The 18,527-nt window shown below is 42.7% G+C and overlaps 1 protein-coding gene across 2 annotated transcripts in view; it reads right to left on the bottom strand.

The window, feature by feature from the left end:
- LOC138332131 (septin-2-like) overlaps positions 1-18,527 on the bottom strand; it is a 75,763-nt gene that overhangs the window by 39,514 nt on the left and 17,722 nt on the right. Inside the window, exons 1-2 of one of the 2 annotated variants that reach the window (XM_069280104.1) lie at positions 12,473-12,613; positions 9,252-9,591 (exon numbers count right to left, since the gene is read on the bottom strand). In XM_069280104.1, coding sequence (XP_069136205.1) covers positions 9,252-9,315 — 64 coding nt within the window. In that variant the 5' untranslated portion in view covers positions 9,316-9,591; positions 12,473-12,613. Of the gene's footprint in view, positions 1-9,251; positions 9,592-12,472; positions 12,614-18,527 lie in introns of those variants that run through there. The other variant, XM_069280103.1, reaches the window with a different exon arrangement.

Below are 18,527 nucleotides of genomic sequence, written 5' to 3'. Positions count from 1 at the left end.
CCCCTCCCTCTCCAACTTTAGTACCTACCTGTAGTTCTGTAGTTACAGAAGTGTGCCTTCCCCCTCCCTCTCCAACTTTAGTATCTACCTGTAGTTCTGTAGTTACAGAAGTGTGCCTTCCCCCTCCCTCTCCAACTTTAGTACCTACCTGTAGTTCTGTAGTTACAGAAGTGTGCCTTCCCCCTCCCTCTCCAACTTTAGTACCTACCTGTAGTTCTGTAGTTACAGAAGTGTGCCTTCCCCCTCCCTCTCCAACTTTAGTACCTACCTGTAGTTCTGTAGTTACAGAAGTGTGCCTTCCCCCTCCCTCTCCAACTTTAGTACCTACCTGTAGTTCTGTAGTTACAGAAGTGTGCCTTCCCCCTCCCTCTCCAACTTTATTACCTACCTGTAGTTCTGTAGTTACAGAAGTGTGCCTTCCCCCTCCCTCTCCAACTTTAGTACCTACCTGTAGTTCTATAGTTACAGAAGTGTGCCTTCCCCCTCCCTCTCCAACTTTAGTATCCTACCTGTAGTTCTGTAGTTACAGAAGTGTGCCTTCCCCCTCCCTCTCCAACTTTAGTACCTACCTGTAGTTCTGTAGTTACAGAAGTGTGCCTTCCCCCTCCCTCTCCAACTTTAGTACCTACCTGTAGTTCTGTAGTTACAGAAGTGTGCCTTCCCCCTCCCTCTCCAACTTTAGTACCTACCTGTAGTTCTGTAGTTACAGAAGTGTGCCTTCCCCCTCCCTCTCCAACTTTAGTATCCTACCTGTAGTTCTGTAGTTACAGAAGTGTGCCTTCCCCCTCCCTCTCCAACTTTAGTACCTACCTGTAGTTCTGTAGTTACAGAAGTGTGCCTTCCCCCTCCCTCTCCAACTTTAGTATCTACCTGTAGTTCTGTAGTTACAGAAGTGTGCCTTCCCCCTCCCTCTCCAACTTTAGTACCTACCTGTAGTTCTGTAGTTACAGAAGTGTGCCTTCCCCCTCCCTCTCCAACTTTAGTATCTACCTGTAGTTCTGTAGTTACAGAAGTGTGCCTTCCCCCTCCCTCTCCAACTTTAGTACCTACCTGTAGTTCTGTAGTTACAGAAGTGTGCCTTCCCCCTCCCTCTCCAACTTTAGTACCTACCTGTAGTTCTGTAGTTACAGAAGTGTGCCTTCCCCCTCCCTCTCCAACTTTAGTACCTACCTGTAGTTCTGTAGTTACAGAAGTGTGCCTTCCCCCTCCCTCTCCAACTTTAGTACCTACCTGTAGTTCTGTAGTTACAGAAGTGTGCCTTCCCCCTCCCTCTCCAACTTTAGTACCTACCTGTAGTTCTGTAGTTACAGAAGTGTGCCTTCCCCCTCCCTCTCCAACTTTAGTACCTACCTGTAGTTCTGTAGTTACAGAAGTGTGCCTTCCCCCTCCCTCTCCTCCAACTTTAGTACCTACCTGTAGTTCTGTAGTTACAGAAGTGTGCCTTCCCCCTCCCTCTCCAACTTTAGTACCTACCTGTAGTTCTGTAGTTACAGAAGTGTGCCTTCCCCCTCCCTCTCCAACTTTATTACCTACCTGTAGTTCTGTAGTTACAGAAGTGTGCCTTCCCCCTCCCTCTCCAACTTTAGTAACTACCTGTAGTTCTGTAGTTACAGAAGTGTGCCTTCCCCCTCCCTCTCCAACTTTAGTGCCTACCTGTAGTTCTGTAGTTACAGAAGTGTGCCTTCCCCCTCCCTCTCCAACTTTAGTACCTACCTGTAGTTCTGTAGTTACAGAAGCGTGCCTTCCCCCTCCCTCCCTCTCCAACTTTAGTGCCTACCTGTATTTCTATAGTTACAGAAGTGTGCCTTCCCCCCCTCCCTCTCCAACTTTAGTACCTACCTGTAGTTCTGTAGTTACAGAAGTGTGCCTTCCCCCTCCTCCCTCTCCAACTTTAGTACCTACCTGTAGTTCTGTAGTTACAGAAGTGTGCCTTCCCCCTCCCTCCCTCTCCAACTTTATTACCTACCTGTAGTTCTGTAGTTACAGAAGTGTGCCTTCCCCCTCCCTCTCCAACCACTTTAGTTACCTACCTGTAGTTTCTGTAGTTACAGAAGTGTGCCTTCCCCCTCCCTCCCTCTCCAACTTTAGTACCTACCTGTATTTCTGTAGTTACAGAAGTGTGCCTTCCCCCTCCCTCTCCAACTTTATTACCTTCCTCCTGTAGTTCTGTAGTTACAGAAGTGTGCCTTCCCCCTCCCTCTCCAACTTTAGTACCTACCTGTAGTTCTGTAGTTACAGAAGTGTGCCTTCCCCTCCCTCCCTCTCCAACTTTAGTACCTACCTGTAGTTCTGTAGTTACAGAAGTGTGCCTTCCCCCTCCCTCTCCAACTTTATTACCTACCTGTAGTTCTGTAGTTACAGAAGTGTGCCTTCCCCCTCCCTCCCTCTCCAACTTTAGTACCTACCTGTAGTTCTGTAGTTACAGAAGTGTGCCTTCCCCCTCCCTCCCTCTCCAACTTTAGTACCTACCTGTAGTTCTGTAGTTACAGAAGTGTGCCTTCCCCCTCCCTCCCTCTCCAACTTTAGTACCTACCTGTAGTTCTGTAGTTACAGAAGTGTGCCTTCCCCCTCCCTCTCCAACTTTAGTACCTACCTGTAGTTCTGTAGTTACAGAAGTGTGCCTTCCCCCCCTCCCTCTCCAACTTTAGTGCCTACCTGTAGTTCTGTAGTTACAGAAGTGTGCCTTCCCCCTCCCTCTCCAACTTTAGTGCCTACCTGTAGTTCTGTAGTTACAGAAGTGTGCCTTCCCCCTCCCTCCCTCTCCAACTTTAGTACCTACCTGTAGTTCTGTAGTTACAGAAGTGTGCCTTCCCCCTCCCTCTCCAACTTTAGTACCTACCTGTAGTTCTGTAGTTACAGAAGTGTGCCTTCCCCCTCCCTCTCCAACTTTAGTACCTACCTGTAGTTCTGTAGTTACAGAAGTGTGCCTTCCCCCCCCTCTCCAACTTTAGTACCTACCTGTAGTTCTGTAGTTACAGAAGTGTGCCTTCCCCCTCCCTCTCCAACTTTAGTACCTACCTGTAGTTCTGTAGTTACAGAAGCGTGCCTTCCCCCTCCCTCTCCAACTTTATTACCTACCTGTAGTTCTGTAGTTACAGGAGTGTGCCTTCCCCCTCCCTCTCCAACTTTAGTACCTACCTGTAGTTCTGTAGTTACAGAAGTGTGCCTTCCCCCTCCCTCTCTCCAACTTTAGTACCTACCTGTAGTTCTGTAGTTACAGAAGTGTGCCTTCCCCCTCCCTCTCCAACTTTAGTACCTACCTGTAGTTCTGTAGTTACAGAAGTGTGCCTTCCCCCCTCCCTCTCCAACTTTAGTACCTACCTGTAGTTCTGTAGTTACAGAAGTGTGCCTTCCCCCTCCCTCTCCAACTTTAGTGCCCTACCTGTAGTTCTGTAGTTACAGAAGTGTGCCTTCCCCCTCCCTCTCCAACTTTAGTCCTACCTGTAGTTCTGTAGTTACAGAAGTGTGCCTTCCCCTCCCTCTCCAACTTTATACCTACCTGTAGTTCTGTAGTTACAGAAGTGTGCCTTCCCCCTCCCTCTCCAACTTTAGTACCTACCTGTAGTTCTGTAGTTACAGAAGTGTGCCTTCCCCCTCCCTCTCCAACTTTAGTACCTACCTGTAGTTCTGTAGTTACAGAAGTGTGCCTTCCCCCTCCCTCTCCAACTTTATTACCTACCTGTAGTTCTGTAGTTACAGAAGTGTGCCTTCCCCCTCCCTCTTCCAACTTTAGTACCTACCTGTAGTTCTGTAGTTACAGAAGTGTGCCTTCCCCCTCCCTCTCCAACTTTATTACCTACCTGTAGTTCTGTAGTTACAGAAGTGTGCCTTCCCCCTCCCTCTCCAACTTTAGTACCTACCTGTAGTTCTGTAGTTACAGAAGTGTGCCTTCCCCCTCCCTCTCCAACTTTAGTACCTACCTGTAGTTCTGTAGTTACAGAAGTGTGCCTTCCCCCTCCCTCTCCAACTTTAGTACCTACCTGTAGTTCTGTAGTTACAGAAGTGTGCCTTCCCCCTCCCTCTCCAACTTTAGTACCTACCTGTAGTTCTGTAGTTACAGAAGTGTGCCTTCCCCCTCCCTCTCCAACTTTAGTACCTACCTGTAGTTCTGTAGTTACAGAAGTGTGCCTTCCCCCTCCCTCCCTCTCCAACTTTAGTACCTACCTGTAGTTCTGTAGTTACAGAAGTGTGCCTTCCCCCTCCCTCTCCAACTTTAGTATCTACCTGTAGTTCTGTAGTTACAGAAGTGTGCCTTCCCCCTCCCTCTCCAACTTTAGTACCTACCTGTAGTTCTGTAGTTACAGAAGTGTGCCTTCCCCCTCCCTCTCCAACTTTAGTATCCTACCTGTAGTTCTGTAGTTACAGAAGTGTGCCTTCCCCCTCCCTCTCCAACTTTAGTATCTACCTGTAGTTCTGTAGTTACAGAAGTGTGCCTTCCCCCTCCCTCTCCAACTTTAGTACCTACCTGTAGTTCTGTAGTTACAGAAGTGTGCCTTCCCCCTCCCTCTCCAACTTTAGTATCTACCTGTAGTTCTGTAGTTACAGAAGTGTGCCTTCCCCTCCCTCTCCAACTTTAGTACCTACCTGTAGTTCTGTAGTTACAGAAGTGTGCCTTCCCCCTCCCTCTCCAACTTTAGTACCTACCTGTAGTTCTGTAGTTACAGAAGTGTGCCTTCCCCCTCCCTCTCCAACTTTAGTACCTACCTGTAGTTCTGTAGTTACAGAAGTGTGCCTTCCCCCTCCCTCTCCAACTTTAGTATCTACCTGTAGTTCTGTAGTTAGAGAAGGGTGCCTTCCCCTCCCTTTCCAACTTTAGTATCTACCTGTAGTTCTGTAGTTAGAGAAGTGTGCCTTCCCCCTCCCTCTCCAACTTTAGTATCTACCTGTATTTCTGTAGTTACAGAAGTGTGCCTTCCCCCTCCCTCTCCAACTTTAGTATCTACCTGTAGTTCTGTAGTTACAGAAGTGTGCCTTCCCCCTCCCTCTCCAACTTTAGTACCTACCTGTAGTTCTGTAGTTACAGAAGTGTGCCTTCCCCCTCCCTCCCTCTCCAACTTTAGTGCCTACCTGTATTTCTGTAGTTACAGAAGTGTGCCTTCCCCCTCCCTCTCCAACTTTAGTACCTACCTGTAGTTCTGTAGTTACAGAAGTGTGCCTTCCCCCTCCCTCTCCAACTTTAGTACCTACCTGTAGTTCTGTAGTTACAGAAGTGTGCCTTCCCCCTCCCTCTCCAACTTTAGTACCTACCTGTAGTTCTGTAGTTACAGAAGTGTGCCTTCCCCCTCCCTCTCCAACTTTAGTACCTACCTGTAGTTCTATAGTTACAGAAGTGTGCCTTCCCCCTCCCTCCCTCTCCAACTTTAGTACCTACCTGTAGTTCTGTAGTTACAGAAGTGTGCCTTCCCCCTCCCTCTCCAACTTTATTACCTACCTGTAGTTCTGTAGGTACAGAAGTGTGCCTTCCCCCTCCCTCTCCAACTTTATTACCTACCTGTAGTTCTGTAGTTACAGAAGTGTGCCTTCCCCCTCCCTCTCCAACTTTAGTACCTACCTGTAGTTCTGTAGTTACAGAAGTGTGCCTTCCCCCTCCCTCTCCAACTTTAGTACCTACCTGTAGTTCTGTAGTTACAGAAGTGTGCCTTCCCCCTCCCTCTCCAACTTTAGTATCTACCTGTAGTTCTGTAGTTACAGAAGTGTGCCTTCCCCCTCCCTCTCCAACTTTAGTACCTACCTGTAGTTCTGTAGTTACAGAAGTGTGCCTTCCCCCTCCCTCTCCAACTTTAGTACCTACCTGTAGTTCTGTAGTTACAGAAGTGTGCCTTCCCCCTCCCTCTCCAACTTTAGTACCTACCTGTAGTTTCTGTAGTTACAGAAGTGTGCCTTCCCCCTCCCTCTCCAACTTTAGTACCTACCTGTAGTTCTGTAGTTACAGAAGTGTGCCTTCCCCCTCCCTCTCCAACTTTATTACCTACCTGTAGTTCTGTAGTTACAGAAGCGTGCCTTCCCCCTCCCTCCCTCTCCAACTTTAGTGCCTACCTGTATTTCTATAGTTACAGAAGTGTGCCTTCCCCCCTCCCTCTCCAACTTTTACTTTATTGTAGTTCTGTAGTTACAGAGTTGCCTTCCCCCCTCCAACTTTATCTACCTGTAGTTTCTGTAGTTACAGAAGTGTGCCTTCCCCCTCCCTCTCCCAACTTTAGTGCCTACCTGTAGTTCTGTAGTTACAGAAGTGTGCCTTCCCCCTCCCTCCCACTCCAACTTAATTACCTACCTGTAGTTCTGTAGGTACAGAAGTTTGCCTTCCCCCTCCCTCTCCAACTTTAGTATCTACCTGTAGTTCTGTAGTTACAGAAGTGTGCCTTCCCCCTCCCTCTCCAACTTTAGTACCTACCTGTAGTTCTGTAGTTACAGAAGTGTGCCTTCCCCCTCCCTCTCCAACTTTAGTACCTACCTGTAGTTCTGTAGTTACAGAAGTGTGCCTTCCCCCTCCCTCTCCAACTTTAGTACCTACCTGTAGTTCTGTAGTTACAGAAGTGTGCCTTCCCCCCTCCCTCTCCAACTTTAGTGCCTACCTGTAGTTCTGTAGTTACAGAAGTGTGCCTTCCCCCTCCCTCTCCAACTTTAGTACCTACCTGTAGTTCTGTAGTTACAGAAGTGTGCCTTCCCCCTCCCTCTCCCAACTTTAGTGCCTACCTGTAGTTCTGTAGTTACAGAAGTGTGCCTTCCCCCCTCCCTCTCCAACTTTAGTACCTACTGTATTCTGTAGTTAAGAAGTGTGCCTTCCCCTCCCTCCCAACTTTAGTACCTACCTGTAGTTCTGTAGTTACAGAAGTGTGCCTTCCCCCTCCCTCTCTCAACTTTAGTACCTACCTGTAGTTCTGTAGTTACAGAAGTGTGCCTTCCCCCTCCCTCTCCAACTTTAGTACCTACCTGTAGTTCTGTAGTTACAGAAGTGTGCCTTCCCCCTCCCTCCCTCTCCAACTTTAGTACCTACCTGTATTTCTGTAGTTACAGAAGTGTGCCTTCCCCCTCCCTCTCCAACTTTATTACCTACCTGTAGTTCTGTAGTTACAGAAGTGTGCCTTCCCCCTCCCTCCCTCTCCAACTTTAGTACCTACCTGTAGTTCTGTAGTTACAGAAGTGTGCCTTCCCCCTCCCCCTCTCCAACTTTAGTACCTACCTGTAGTTCTGTAGTTACAGAAGTGTGCCTTCCCCCTCCCTCTCCAACTTTAGTGCCTACCTGTATTTCTGTAGTTACAGAAGTGTGCCTTCCCCCTCCCTCTCCAAACTTTAGTACCTACCTGTAGTTCTGTAGTTACAGAAGTGTGCCTTCCCCCTCCCTCTCCAACTTTAGTACTACCTGTAGTTCTGTAGTTACAGAAGTGTGCCTTCCCCCTCCCTCTCCAACTTTAGTACCTACCTGTAGTTCTGTAGTTACAGAAGTGTGCCTTCCCCCTCCCTCCCACTCCAACTTTATTACCTACCTGTAGTTCTGTAGTTACAGAAGTGTGCCTTCCCCCCCTCCCTCCCTCTCCAACTTTATTACCTACCTGTAGTTCTGTAGTTACAGAAGTGTGCCTTCCCCCCTCCCTCTCCAACTTTATTACCTACCTGTAGTTCTGTAGTTACAGAAGTGTGCCTTCCCCCTCCCTCCCTCTCCAACTTTAGTACCTACCTGTAGTTCTGTAGTTACAGAAGTGTGCCTTCCCCCTCCCTCTCCAACTTTAGTACCTACCTGTAGTTCTGTAGTTACAGAAGTGTGCCTTCCCCCCCCTCTCCAACTTTAGTACCTACCTGTAGTTCTGTAGTTACAGAAGTGTGCCTTCCCCCTCCCTCTCCAACTTTAGTACCTACCTGTAGTTCTGTAGTTACAGAAGTGTGCCTTCCCCTCCCTCTCCAACTTTAGTACCTACCTGTAGTTCTGTAGTTACAGAAGTGTGCCTTCCCCTCCCTCCTCCAACTTTAGTACCTACCTGTAGTTCTGTAGTTACAGAAGTGTGCCTTCCCCCTCCCTCTCCAACTTTAGTACCTACCTGTAGTTCTGTAGTTACAGAAGTGTGCCTTCCCCCTCCCTCTCCAACTTTATTACCTACCTGTAGTTCTGTAGTTACAGAAGTGTGCCTTCCCCCTCCCTCCCTCTCCAACTTTAGTACCTACCTGTAGTTCTGTAGTTACAGAAGTGTGCCTTCCCCCTCCCTCTCCAACTTTAGTACCTACCTGTAGTTCTGTAGTTACAGAAGTGTGCCTTCCCCCTCCCTCTCCCAACTTTAGTATCCTACCTGTAGTTCTGTAGTTACAGAAGTGTGCCTTCCCCCTCCCTCTCCAACTTTAGTACCTACCTGTAGTTCTGTAGTTACAGAAGTGTGCCTTCCCCCTCCCTCCCTCTCCAACTTTAGTGCCTACCTGTATTTCTATAGTTACAGAAGTGTGCCTTCCCCCTCCCTCCCTCTCCAACTTTAGTACCTACCTGTAGTTCTGTAGTTACAGAAGTGTGCCTTCCCCCTCCCTCTCCAACTTTAGTACCTACCTGTAGTTCTGTAGTTACAGAAGTGTGCCTTCCCCCTCCCTCTCCAACTTTAGTACCTACCTGTAGTTCTGTAGTTACAGAAGTGTGCCTTCCCCCTCCCTCTCCAACTTTAGTACCTACCTGTAGTTCTGTAGTTACAGAAGTGTGCCTTCCCCCTCCCTCTCCAACTTTAGTACCTACCTGTAGTTCTGTAGTTACAGAAGTGTGCCTTCCCCCTCCCTCCCTCTCCAACTTTAGTATCTACCTGTAGTTCTGTAGTTACAGAAGTGTGCCTTCCCCCTCCCTCTCCAACTTTAGTATCTACCTGTAGTTCTGTAGTTACAGAAGTGTGCCTTCCCCCTCCCTCTCCAACTTTAGTATCTACCTGTAGTTCTGTAGTTACAGAAGTGTGCCTTCCCCCTCCCTCTCCAACTTTAGTACCTACCTGTAGTTCTGTAGTTACAGAAGTGTGCCTTCCCCCTCCCTCTCCAACTTTAGTATCTACCTGTAGTTCTGTAGTTACAGAAGTGTGCCTTCCCCCTCCCTCTCCAACTTTAGTATCTACCTGTATTTCTGTAGTTACAGAAGTGTACCTTCCCCCTCCCTTTCCAACTTTAGTGCCTACCTGTAGTTCTTTAATTACAGAAGTGTGCCTTCCCCCTCCCTCTCCAACTTTAGTATTTACCTGTAGTTCTGTAGTTACAGAAGTGTGCCTTCCCCCTACCTCTCCAACGTTAGTGCCTACCTGTAGTTCTGTAGTTAGAGAAGCGCGGTGACAGCGGTGGGTTCATACTCCGGTACATAGACATGTTGATGCTGTAATTTGTCGTCTGTTTACAAATATCACAATATATCCAAGAGAATTACGTCCATGAACTGAATTATCCGATGTCCCTCCTCAGGGTCCTCCACTGTTTTTACATTGATAACAAATTCCTGATTACAGTCGTCCCATCAACACACATTGATGTTTGTACCTAATTACAATGTCTCTGTAAACAAACTCATCACTTCAGTTGGCTATAATTTATCTTTCTGACATCACTTCTTGTTACATCCATGTTTCATTCAACAAATCCAGTCACCTGAAAATATATACAGAAACTTACCAATGAAACCATCAATATACAATGCTCTAGTATAGTTTCTGCTTATGCTTCTAGCAACATTTTTTGAATAATTACATTGTAATAAGTTTAACACCTAAAGAAATCTGTATCAGCACAAAATCTTGCTGGTAACGTTTTTTTTACCTGATCTGGTTAAAATAAAAAACAGAAAAGTTGTGAATAATGTCTGCTAGATACTATCTGAATTCCACCCTTGCTGTAACTCTTTGTAAAACGCAGGTGTCTTAGTTTACAAGAATTTTGTAAATATTGAGTAGGAAATAAAAACAGTCTACCTGACGACAAAATGAGCCTGAAGGTATGGAGTAATTACAGGTGGTATTTATTTACACCTGTGGTGACGGACAGGTAGAGATGTTCATTTCACTCTGATGGTTAAGTTATCAAATAGCTCACCCGAGACCGTCACTGAAGTAAAACTATACAGACCCGTAAATACAAATAACTACAGTAACCATGTGACATAGTGTTGTTTGTATTGTCGCCTAGAACTGTAGTCCAGGAGACTAATTTGTACAGTACAACCACTCCATCCTACTCATCCCTCCCCCAATTCCCCACGTCCCCAACACTGCAGTTCCAATATTAATTACAAACATCTTCATTGTATTAAGCATTGATGTCACTATTTTTTAACTTCATCGGGGTATGAAAGAAATTTTGTTTGCAAACTGTGTGAATCTGCGTAACGACAACAAAATTTGTAAACAAAGTTTATATAATTATCCCGATGAACTTCAAAAATAGTAACATCATTGCTTATAATTAACTTTTCAGACTACATAATAACATAAAATATGTTAAAACATACTATTCCATTGATTTCCCATTTGATTATTTTTTCTAAATCAATATGCAAAGTCGATGTGATGTCATGATAACATCAGAAAGTTTGATTTAGTATGAAAACAAATCTTGTTCCGATATAGATTAAACACATCTACAGTGTACAAAGATTATTGCCACCCGGTTTTGTTGAAATCCCCTTGGTAAAAGTGGTAGTTAACCGATTGTTTTATCTACAGATAGATAGACAGACGGACAAGCCCATGTCTGCATGGTAATGACCCCATATCTGGTAATAAGCCCACATCTGGTAATAAGCCTATGTCTGAATGGTAATAAGCCCATGTCTGGTAATAAGCCCACGTCTGGTAATAAGCCAATGTCTGCATGGTAATGTAGCGGAAATGAACTGGGTTGATCATTGGTGACCAGGTAGCTCAGTCAGTAGAGCACTCGGCTAGTGTTCTGAGGGTCCCGAGTTTGAATCCCTGTCTGACGGCTACATTTTCTCCTATCCTGTTACAGAATTGGCGCCCAACTAAATAGCCTACAGTGGTGGTGTTTGGAAGGGTCTCGTATGTCTTCAAGGGCGAAAACTTTGAAAAAGGAGTGAGGAGTGTAGCAGGATTGGACTGGGTCGACCATCAGTGACCAGGTAGCTCAGCGGTTAGGTATTCAGCTAGTGTTCAAGGGTCCCAGGTTCACATGCCAGACTGGCAGCTATTTTTTCTCCTTTCCTGTTACAGTAATAAGCCCATATCTAGTAATAAGTCCATGTCTATAAAGTAATAAGCACATGTCTGGTAGTAAAATGAAACCATGTCCAAGAATGAGCCAAAATATAGTGTATTATTTAAAACAGTAAGGTTTGCCGTTTGAATACTGTCATTTTTCTGCCTTGTAAATAAGCCTAGCCCCATTCTCCTATATAGGTGATGTATATTGTCCTTAACTTTCTAGACATGCAGTTTCGATTGATATAATGATTTCACATCACAGATTCATATCAAAATCATTTTGTCTAAAGACTTTATAATTAGATCCTTTATTGTACTCAAGTATTCTTGATTTGATGTATACTCTATATAATAAGGAGGTCAACATCATATACCATGGACCAATTAATTACCAGATGTCACCAGTAGATGGAGATCTACTTATGGTTTGACCTATAATGTCAGTCAGGATGAAGTCCAACATAGAAGGTGGCATTAGGACATTTGACACAAAACATGGTGGGATATATTATCAGAGTAGGTTAGTGTAGGTTACTGGTGTCCAGTATGAGGGCATATTACTGGAGTTAATGACTATTTGACACTAACTCAGTACTGGGTAATTACCTAAGTGGAATGTTAGATATTATCATGTGACACCTAACTCAGGACGGCTAGACTTACACAAGTCCCCAGTGTCATGTGGTAGAAACTGATACCTCTAGGAATAATGTATCTTAACATTAATTTATTATATTTTATATCCACTTACATAGAAGAGAACAGAATTTTATGCTGGAAAAAATGTTCATGCTGGAAATAAGTAAGAGACATTATAACACAACTGTAGGTTTCAAACTCTAGATACCACAACAACATCTCAAAGGTAACCAATAAAATTGGGTCCATCTAAGATATAATTAAACGGATAAGACACAAAATTTTAATGAATGTGCACCACCTGTCAAAATCTCCCTCAAATGGCATATTTAGCTAGATATTATTACACAGAAATATAGACATATAGAATTAGAAATTAGACTGATCAAGTTATACAGTATGAAGCTTCTATAGTTAAAATGGTTTTAGGCAGATACACAGTCATGTATGTACAGTTACATTGTATATTAATTCATTCAAAACCAAATCACAATACTCCTGACAAATATTGCTACACATGCTGTACACACAGATACATTTACATCTCATTTTACATACACAGAATCTGTAAAGGTTATCAAGTTCTGAGAAACCAATCAGTCACAGTGAATCTAATTAAAATTAGATCAAAAACAGAAATTTAAAATGAAATATCAAAAAATTTAACTATTTACCAGAGAAGATATGTTGCCCTGGTTACTCCTGCTGTGTGTATTGATCTCTCCCTGAGTGGTATACAATTCCTATATTATACAATATCCATGTTTAACTCAGCACTGGTGTATCGTACACATCCTAATACAGACATACACTCTCTGATAACCAACTCAGTATGGCAACAGTTTTCTTATATACATACCATCCCAACAGAGCTCTGAATGGAACAGAAATACACCTGTAATTATATCTGTTTGATTTATAAAATATGTCTATTTTGCGTTGTACTTAGAACACACTCTAGTAATTGCTGAGTTGTGATTTAGTTTTTTTCCACAATTTATGTATAATTGTTATTACAGTCAAGTGACCATTACAGTTGGGTGACCTTCACCGCCAGGTGACCTTCATACTGAGGTGATCTGCATATAGTCAGGTGACCTTCATAGCTAGGTGATCTGCATATAGTCAGGCGACCTTTACAGCTAGGTGACCTACATAGTCAAGTGACATTCATAGTCAGGCGACCTTCAAAGCTAGGTGACCTACATAGTTAGGTGACCTTCATAGTCAGGTGACCTTCACAGCAAGATGACCTTTACAATCAGGTAACCTTCCTAGTCAGATAACCTTCACATTCAGGTGCCTTCACAATCATGTGACCTTCATAGCCAGGTGACCTTTATAAACAGATAACAATTATAGCCATTTGTGACCTTTAGGCAGGAGGTCTTTATATACAGCTGATCTTAAAATACAGTAGATCTTTATAGACAGGTGGTCTCTATAGACAGGTGATCTTTATAAAAAAGTGATATTTGTAAAAAAAGGTGATCTTTGTAGAAAGGTGATCTATGTAAAAAAGTGATCTTTGTTGAAAGGTGACTTTTATAGACAGGTGATCTTTAAAAACAATGGTAGTATTTGTAGACAGTTCATATTTATACCTCAGTGTTTATTATAATAACCAGGTGACATGACTGACACATTGTGTTAATTAATTTACTGACAGTATGCCTTAATATTTCCATTTAATTATCCAGAAAATGAATTTCCATATATATGATTATCTCCCTTGGCTATACAATTATCTCCCTTGGCTGTAGAGCCCCTAGCTTGACATGTGTAGATGTGTAGATAAGATGACAGGTATTGTTATACATGTATTACCGAGTTGTCATCACTATACTATACATTTAGATTGCAATAAGTTTCCTAAAACCCAGGGCTATAGGCTTTGTCAGGCAAAGTCAACATTGAAGTTTTCATTTCTACTGTGAGGAAATAGAGAATTATTAATAAATGCCAAGAAAATGGAAAATTATGAAAATCATAACCATATCTATATTTAGAATTCAAATTTATTCAATACCTTACTTGAAGTGTAAATGACATGTGATTTATGACGAGTGTCTTCTAGGGTCAATGCAGAGGGTGATGTGAAATGTAATTCTTTAAAATATGACAAAATTTATATGCGAAAGCACATCCTTCATTTTTCCATTTTATAGCTCAAATATTTAACTTTTATGGCCATAGCATTCCTCACCTAATATGATTCTTCATACTTGTGACTATTAAAATATTTACTGTAATATTTATGTATTCAACAGTTAGCATCCAAACTACCTTGTACTTCACATCTGTAAAACTGTAACTCTCAAACACTAGCTGGGATGAGTATCTTTAAGCTTTGAATGACAAAGAAATATAAACATGAGAATCGTCTTAATTCATTAACAAAAGTTTTTTTTTAAAGTTAACCTTTAATGAAAGCATATGTTGTTTTAAAAGTTAAAAACGAAGTGAAAACTAAAGCACATCACCTTGACAAATCCCAACATAAGTTTAAAACCTAATCCTTTAACCTAGATAGCTTCTGGTAATTGTTGACTGATTTTGTCTATGAATCTTGGAAGTGATCAAATTTTAGGGGATGGAACAATTTGAAAGAGCTGATCAGACTGTAACTGAAAGTAAAGATCATAGATGTAACTAAACTAGGGATGTTTTTTTCATCCAAGCACAGCCGAGATTATATTAAGTCTTTATGCCTATTTGTTACAGAAGTCATCAACTATCTACTGGTCAAAGGTGTCATTTCAGCAAACTTTATCCCAGTATATGCTACAGGCCTGAACTAGTGAAGTTCTTTTAAAAGTTCAGACCTATTTAATAATACCTTGTAAAGGCTTTCTACTTAATTCACTTGAAAAGGAAACTGGAAATCCTGTGTAACCAAAGAGGAGAAATGTAGCGGCCAGACTGGGATTCAAACCCCGGACCCTCCGAACACTATCTGAGTGCTCTACCCACTGAGCTACCTAGACACCGATGATCGACCAGTCCAACCCGCTACAATCCTCCCTCCTTTCTCGAAGTCTTCGTCCTCGAAGACATACAAGACCCTTCCAAACACCACTACAGTGGGTTATTTATTAAGTTGGGCGCCAATTCTGTAGGAGGAGAGGTTAAAATGTTGCGGCCAGACCGGGATTCAAACCCGGGACCCTCCGAACACTAGCTGAGTGCTCTACCGACTGAACTACCTGGTCACCAATGATCGACCCAGTCCAATCCTGCTACAATCCTCCCTCCTTTCTCGAAGTCTTCGAAGACATACGAGACCCTTCCAAACACCACCACCGTCGGTTATTTATTTAGTTGGGCGCCAATTCTGTAACAGGAGAGGAGAAAATGTAGCGGTCAGACCGGGATTCGAACCCGAGAGCCTCCGAACACTAGCCAAGTGCTCTCCAGACTGAGCTACCTGGTCACCGATGATCGACCCATTCCAATCCCGTTACAATCCTCCCTCCTTTCTCGAAGTCTTTGCCCTCGAAGACATACGAGACCCTTCCAAACACCACCACAGTGGGTTATTTATTAAGTTGGGCGCCAATTCTGTAACAGGAGAGGAGAAAATGTAGCGGCCAGACCGGGATTCGAACCCGGAACCCTCCGAACACTAGCCGAGTGCTCTACCGACTGAGCTACCTGGTCACCAATGATCGACCCAGTCCAATCCCGCTACAATCCTCCCTCCTTTCTCGAAGTCTTCGAAGACATAATGTAGCGGCCAGACCGGGATTCGAACCTGGGACCCTCCAAACACTAGCTGAGTGCTCTACCGTCTGAGCTACCTGGTCACCAATGATCAACACAGTCCAATCCCGCTACAATCCTCCCTCCTTTCTTGAAGTCTTCGAAGACATAATGTAGCGGCCAGACCGTGATTCGAACCTGGGACCCTCCAAACACTAGCCGAGTGCTCTCCAGACTGAGCTACTTGGTCACCGATGATCGACCCAGTCCAATCCCGCTACACCTGCTTGATTTGGTTCAATATTAGCTGGTCTCTGAAACTCTCGCCTCTAAAATTGTAAACTGGGAATGATTTATTTATATTGGACTCTTGTGTAATACCTTGTACATCCTTTCCATTTTACTTTTTTGTTGCATTATGTAACACATCTATTACCATCATTTCCATTGCTATAAACAATTGTGAAAATATGTGAGCATCACTCACCAAGGGGCTTAACTCTGACCTCTGATGATTCAGGTTAAACATGGCAGAAGAGAAACACATGTTGCCTTGACCTGGATCAGGGAATTAAAACTTACAGCAGTAATGACAGGCCATAGGCAGCTCATACATTAAACATTTCTACACTTTTAAAACATTAGAAAGTAACTTTGCCCCAAGGCACCAAATTAAAATACAAGTCCTTATAGACACCCAACCATTTTCATCTTACTGATATTAACCGTATTTGCTATACTTAGCACACAGGGCGCTTAAAAAATATAGCTGTGATTAATGAACCAAAATGTAAGATTTGGACAAAAAATTCGCAATATTTTAACTCTTTCTAACTAAAGACACATTAATCTGTTACAGTAAACATGCATATGCCTTTTAACCTTTGAGACAAACTATTATGTCATGATCCACATGTGGGGGCCGCGGTGGCCGAGTGGTTACGATGTCACAACATATTACCATAAGCCCTCCACCTCTGGGTCGCGAGTTCAAATCCCATGTGGGGCAGTTGCCAGGTACTGACCACTGGTTGGTGGTTTTTCTCCGAGTACTCTGGCTTTCCTCCACCAACAAACCTGGCACATCCTTAAATGACCTTGGCTGTTAATAGGATGTTAAACTAATAAAACCAAAATGATTCACATGTATACTCGCAAGTTCATGTAATACGGGATACAATGCTGATATTCGAGGCATCACATATGTTGTTAAACAATGTTAAATTCATTGGATGGGGGTGTTTATACAACTTCAACTCCTTCCCTAGAAGAGGGGTAGGGTGCTTATGTGATAAAGGCGCTTAATACAGCAAATACGGTATTTACAAAAAACACACATATGTGCGTGAGATAAGTTTATCACATTTATGCAAAATTACTCAATTTTTTTTATCAGTTTACTACAGGTAAGCATCACTAAGAGTGAGGCCTCTATCTGTATTCTTTCGGATCCAAGGCTGATTCCATCAAGAATTTCTACAATTTTCCATATCCTTGGACGTTGCGCCTCCACTCCACACACCCCCTCCCCTAGTGATTACAATATCATCGAACTCAGGTCCTTCTAATACAGGCCATACACTCTACTCTCACAGTCCAATTTAACGCTAGACAAATAGCTTAATATAAGTCATATAACTTCACCCATTTTTATGTCAAAAGCAATTATAACGAAGAAAATGAAAAAGGAAACCGTTTCAAAAGTCAGAAAGAGTCTGGGCTTATAAAAGCACTTACTACTCTATTGACCTTGAGTCATCAAATGCCTCTAACAATATCTGGGCGTCTTTTAAAAACAAATTTCCCCAAGTTATCTATGGGTTGCGTTTTAACAGTTGCCAAAACGGCCAGAGATCTTCACCACTAAATGATCACCATTTATTGTCAATTACTGCATTAACTACTTCACTTAAGTAAGCACACCACCAGAAACAAGAAACCGACACACGACCCCTAGTTTAATTACTAAAACCTGTGCCAAATTGTCTCCCCAATTTCTATACAATTGGGGTAGAACAAAGTTCATGTCTATAGTAATTTTGCAGAGAAAAGAATTCTATTTAGTTTTCAGTAATGTGATTTTTTTTTAAAAATCGGCATTTATTTTTCATTGTAGAATGTGTAGGATAAAGGAGAAGGTACGTTAAGACTCGAATATGGCCCGAAAATTAATTCTCAGTAAAGAACAACATATTTTGCTATATAACAGTTGAATACATTTGCTAACACATTACATCCCGAAAATATCCCGCATGTGCCAATTATATTCACTATGATGTCATCAACATGCAGTTTCCCGCATTTTTCACAAAAATCCTTGAAAAATCATACTTTTTGAGTGATTTTCACTAAAAATGAATGTGGCCGCCTTCATGGAGCAGAAAGAGATTTTCACACGTTGTGTATCGTGTATTTACGCATATCCATGCAAAATATAAAGTTGCTCCAAGGTGGCGGCCAAATCCATTTCAAGCCTTTTCTAACCTAAAGATGATGAATTTCTAGCAAAATTTGGCGAGAAGAGGAAAATCATCAATTTGATGACGTCATAGGTGGAGCACATCGTGTACATGGTTATAAAAAGTTATGTTTCGATGAATGGCAAGTATAAGAGTATTTATTAATGTGAAATTGATGTGGATCGGAGTAAATATTTTTCGGCCTGAAAAATTAAGGCCAAATACTGGTCCTATCATATCTACTCCTTTCCAATATATCTTGATAACTCATTTATTGCAATAAACTATCTTTCTTAAATTGTCTCTCTTGAACAAATGTTTATCATCATATTATGTCAATTGTTGATTTCAGAGTTTGGAGTTCAGATCAAATTGAAGGAGTTCAATTTCACAAGTAGGCTAAATAATTTGCACCCGAACTGTATTTGGGGCAAATAAATAATTTTGATTTTGGTATGAAAAGGCCTAGTCAGTAGGAACTTTTCTACCTAAGTGATAGGTATATGTAAAACTCTCTAGACATATACAATGGTAGGTATATAGATGTAAAACTCTCTAGATATGTACA

The sequence above is a fragment of the Argopecten irradians genome, chromosome 9 (assembly GCF_041381155.1).
Source record: "Argopecten irradians isolate NY chromosome 9, Ai_NY, whole genome shotgun sequence".
Taxonomy (NCBI): domain Eukaryota; kingdom Metazoa; phylum Mollusca; class Bivalvia; order Pectinida; family Pectinidae; genus Argopecten; species Argopecten irradians.
The sequence above is the reverse complement of the archived record's forward strand: the minus strand, read 5'-3'. Positions and strand labels throughout refer to the sequence as shown.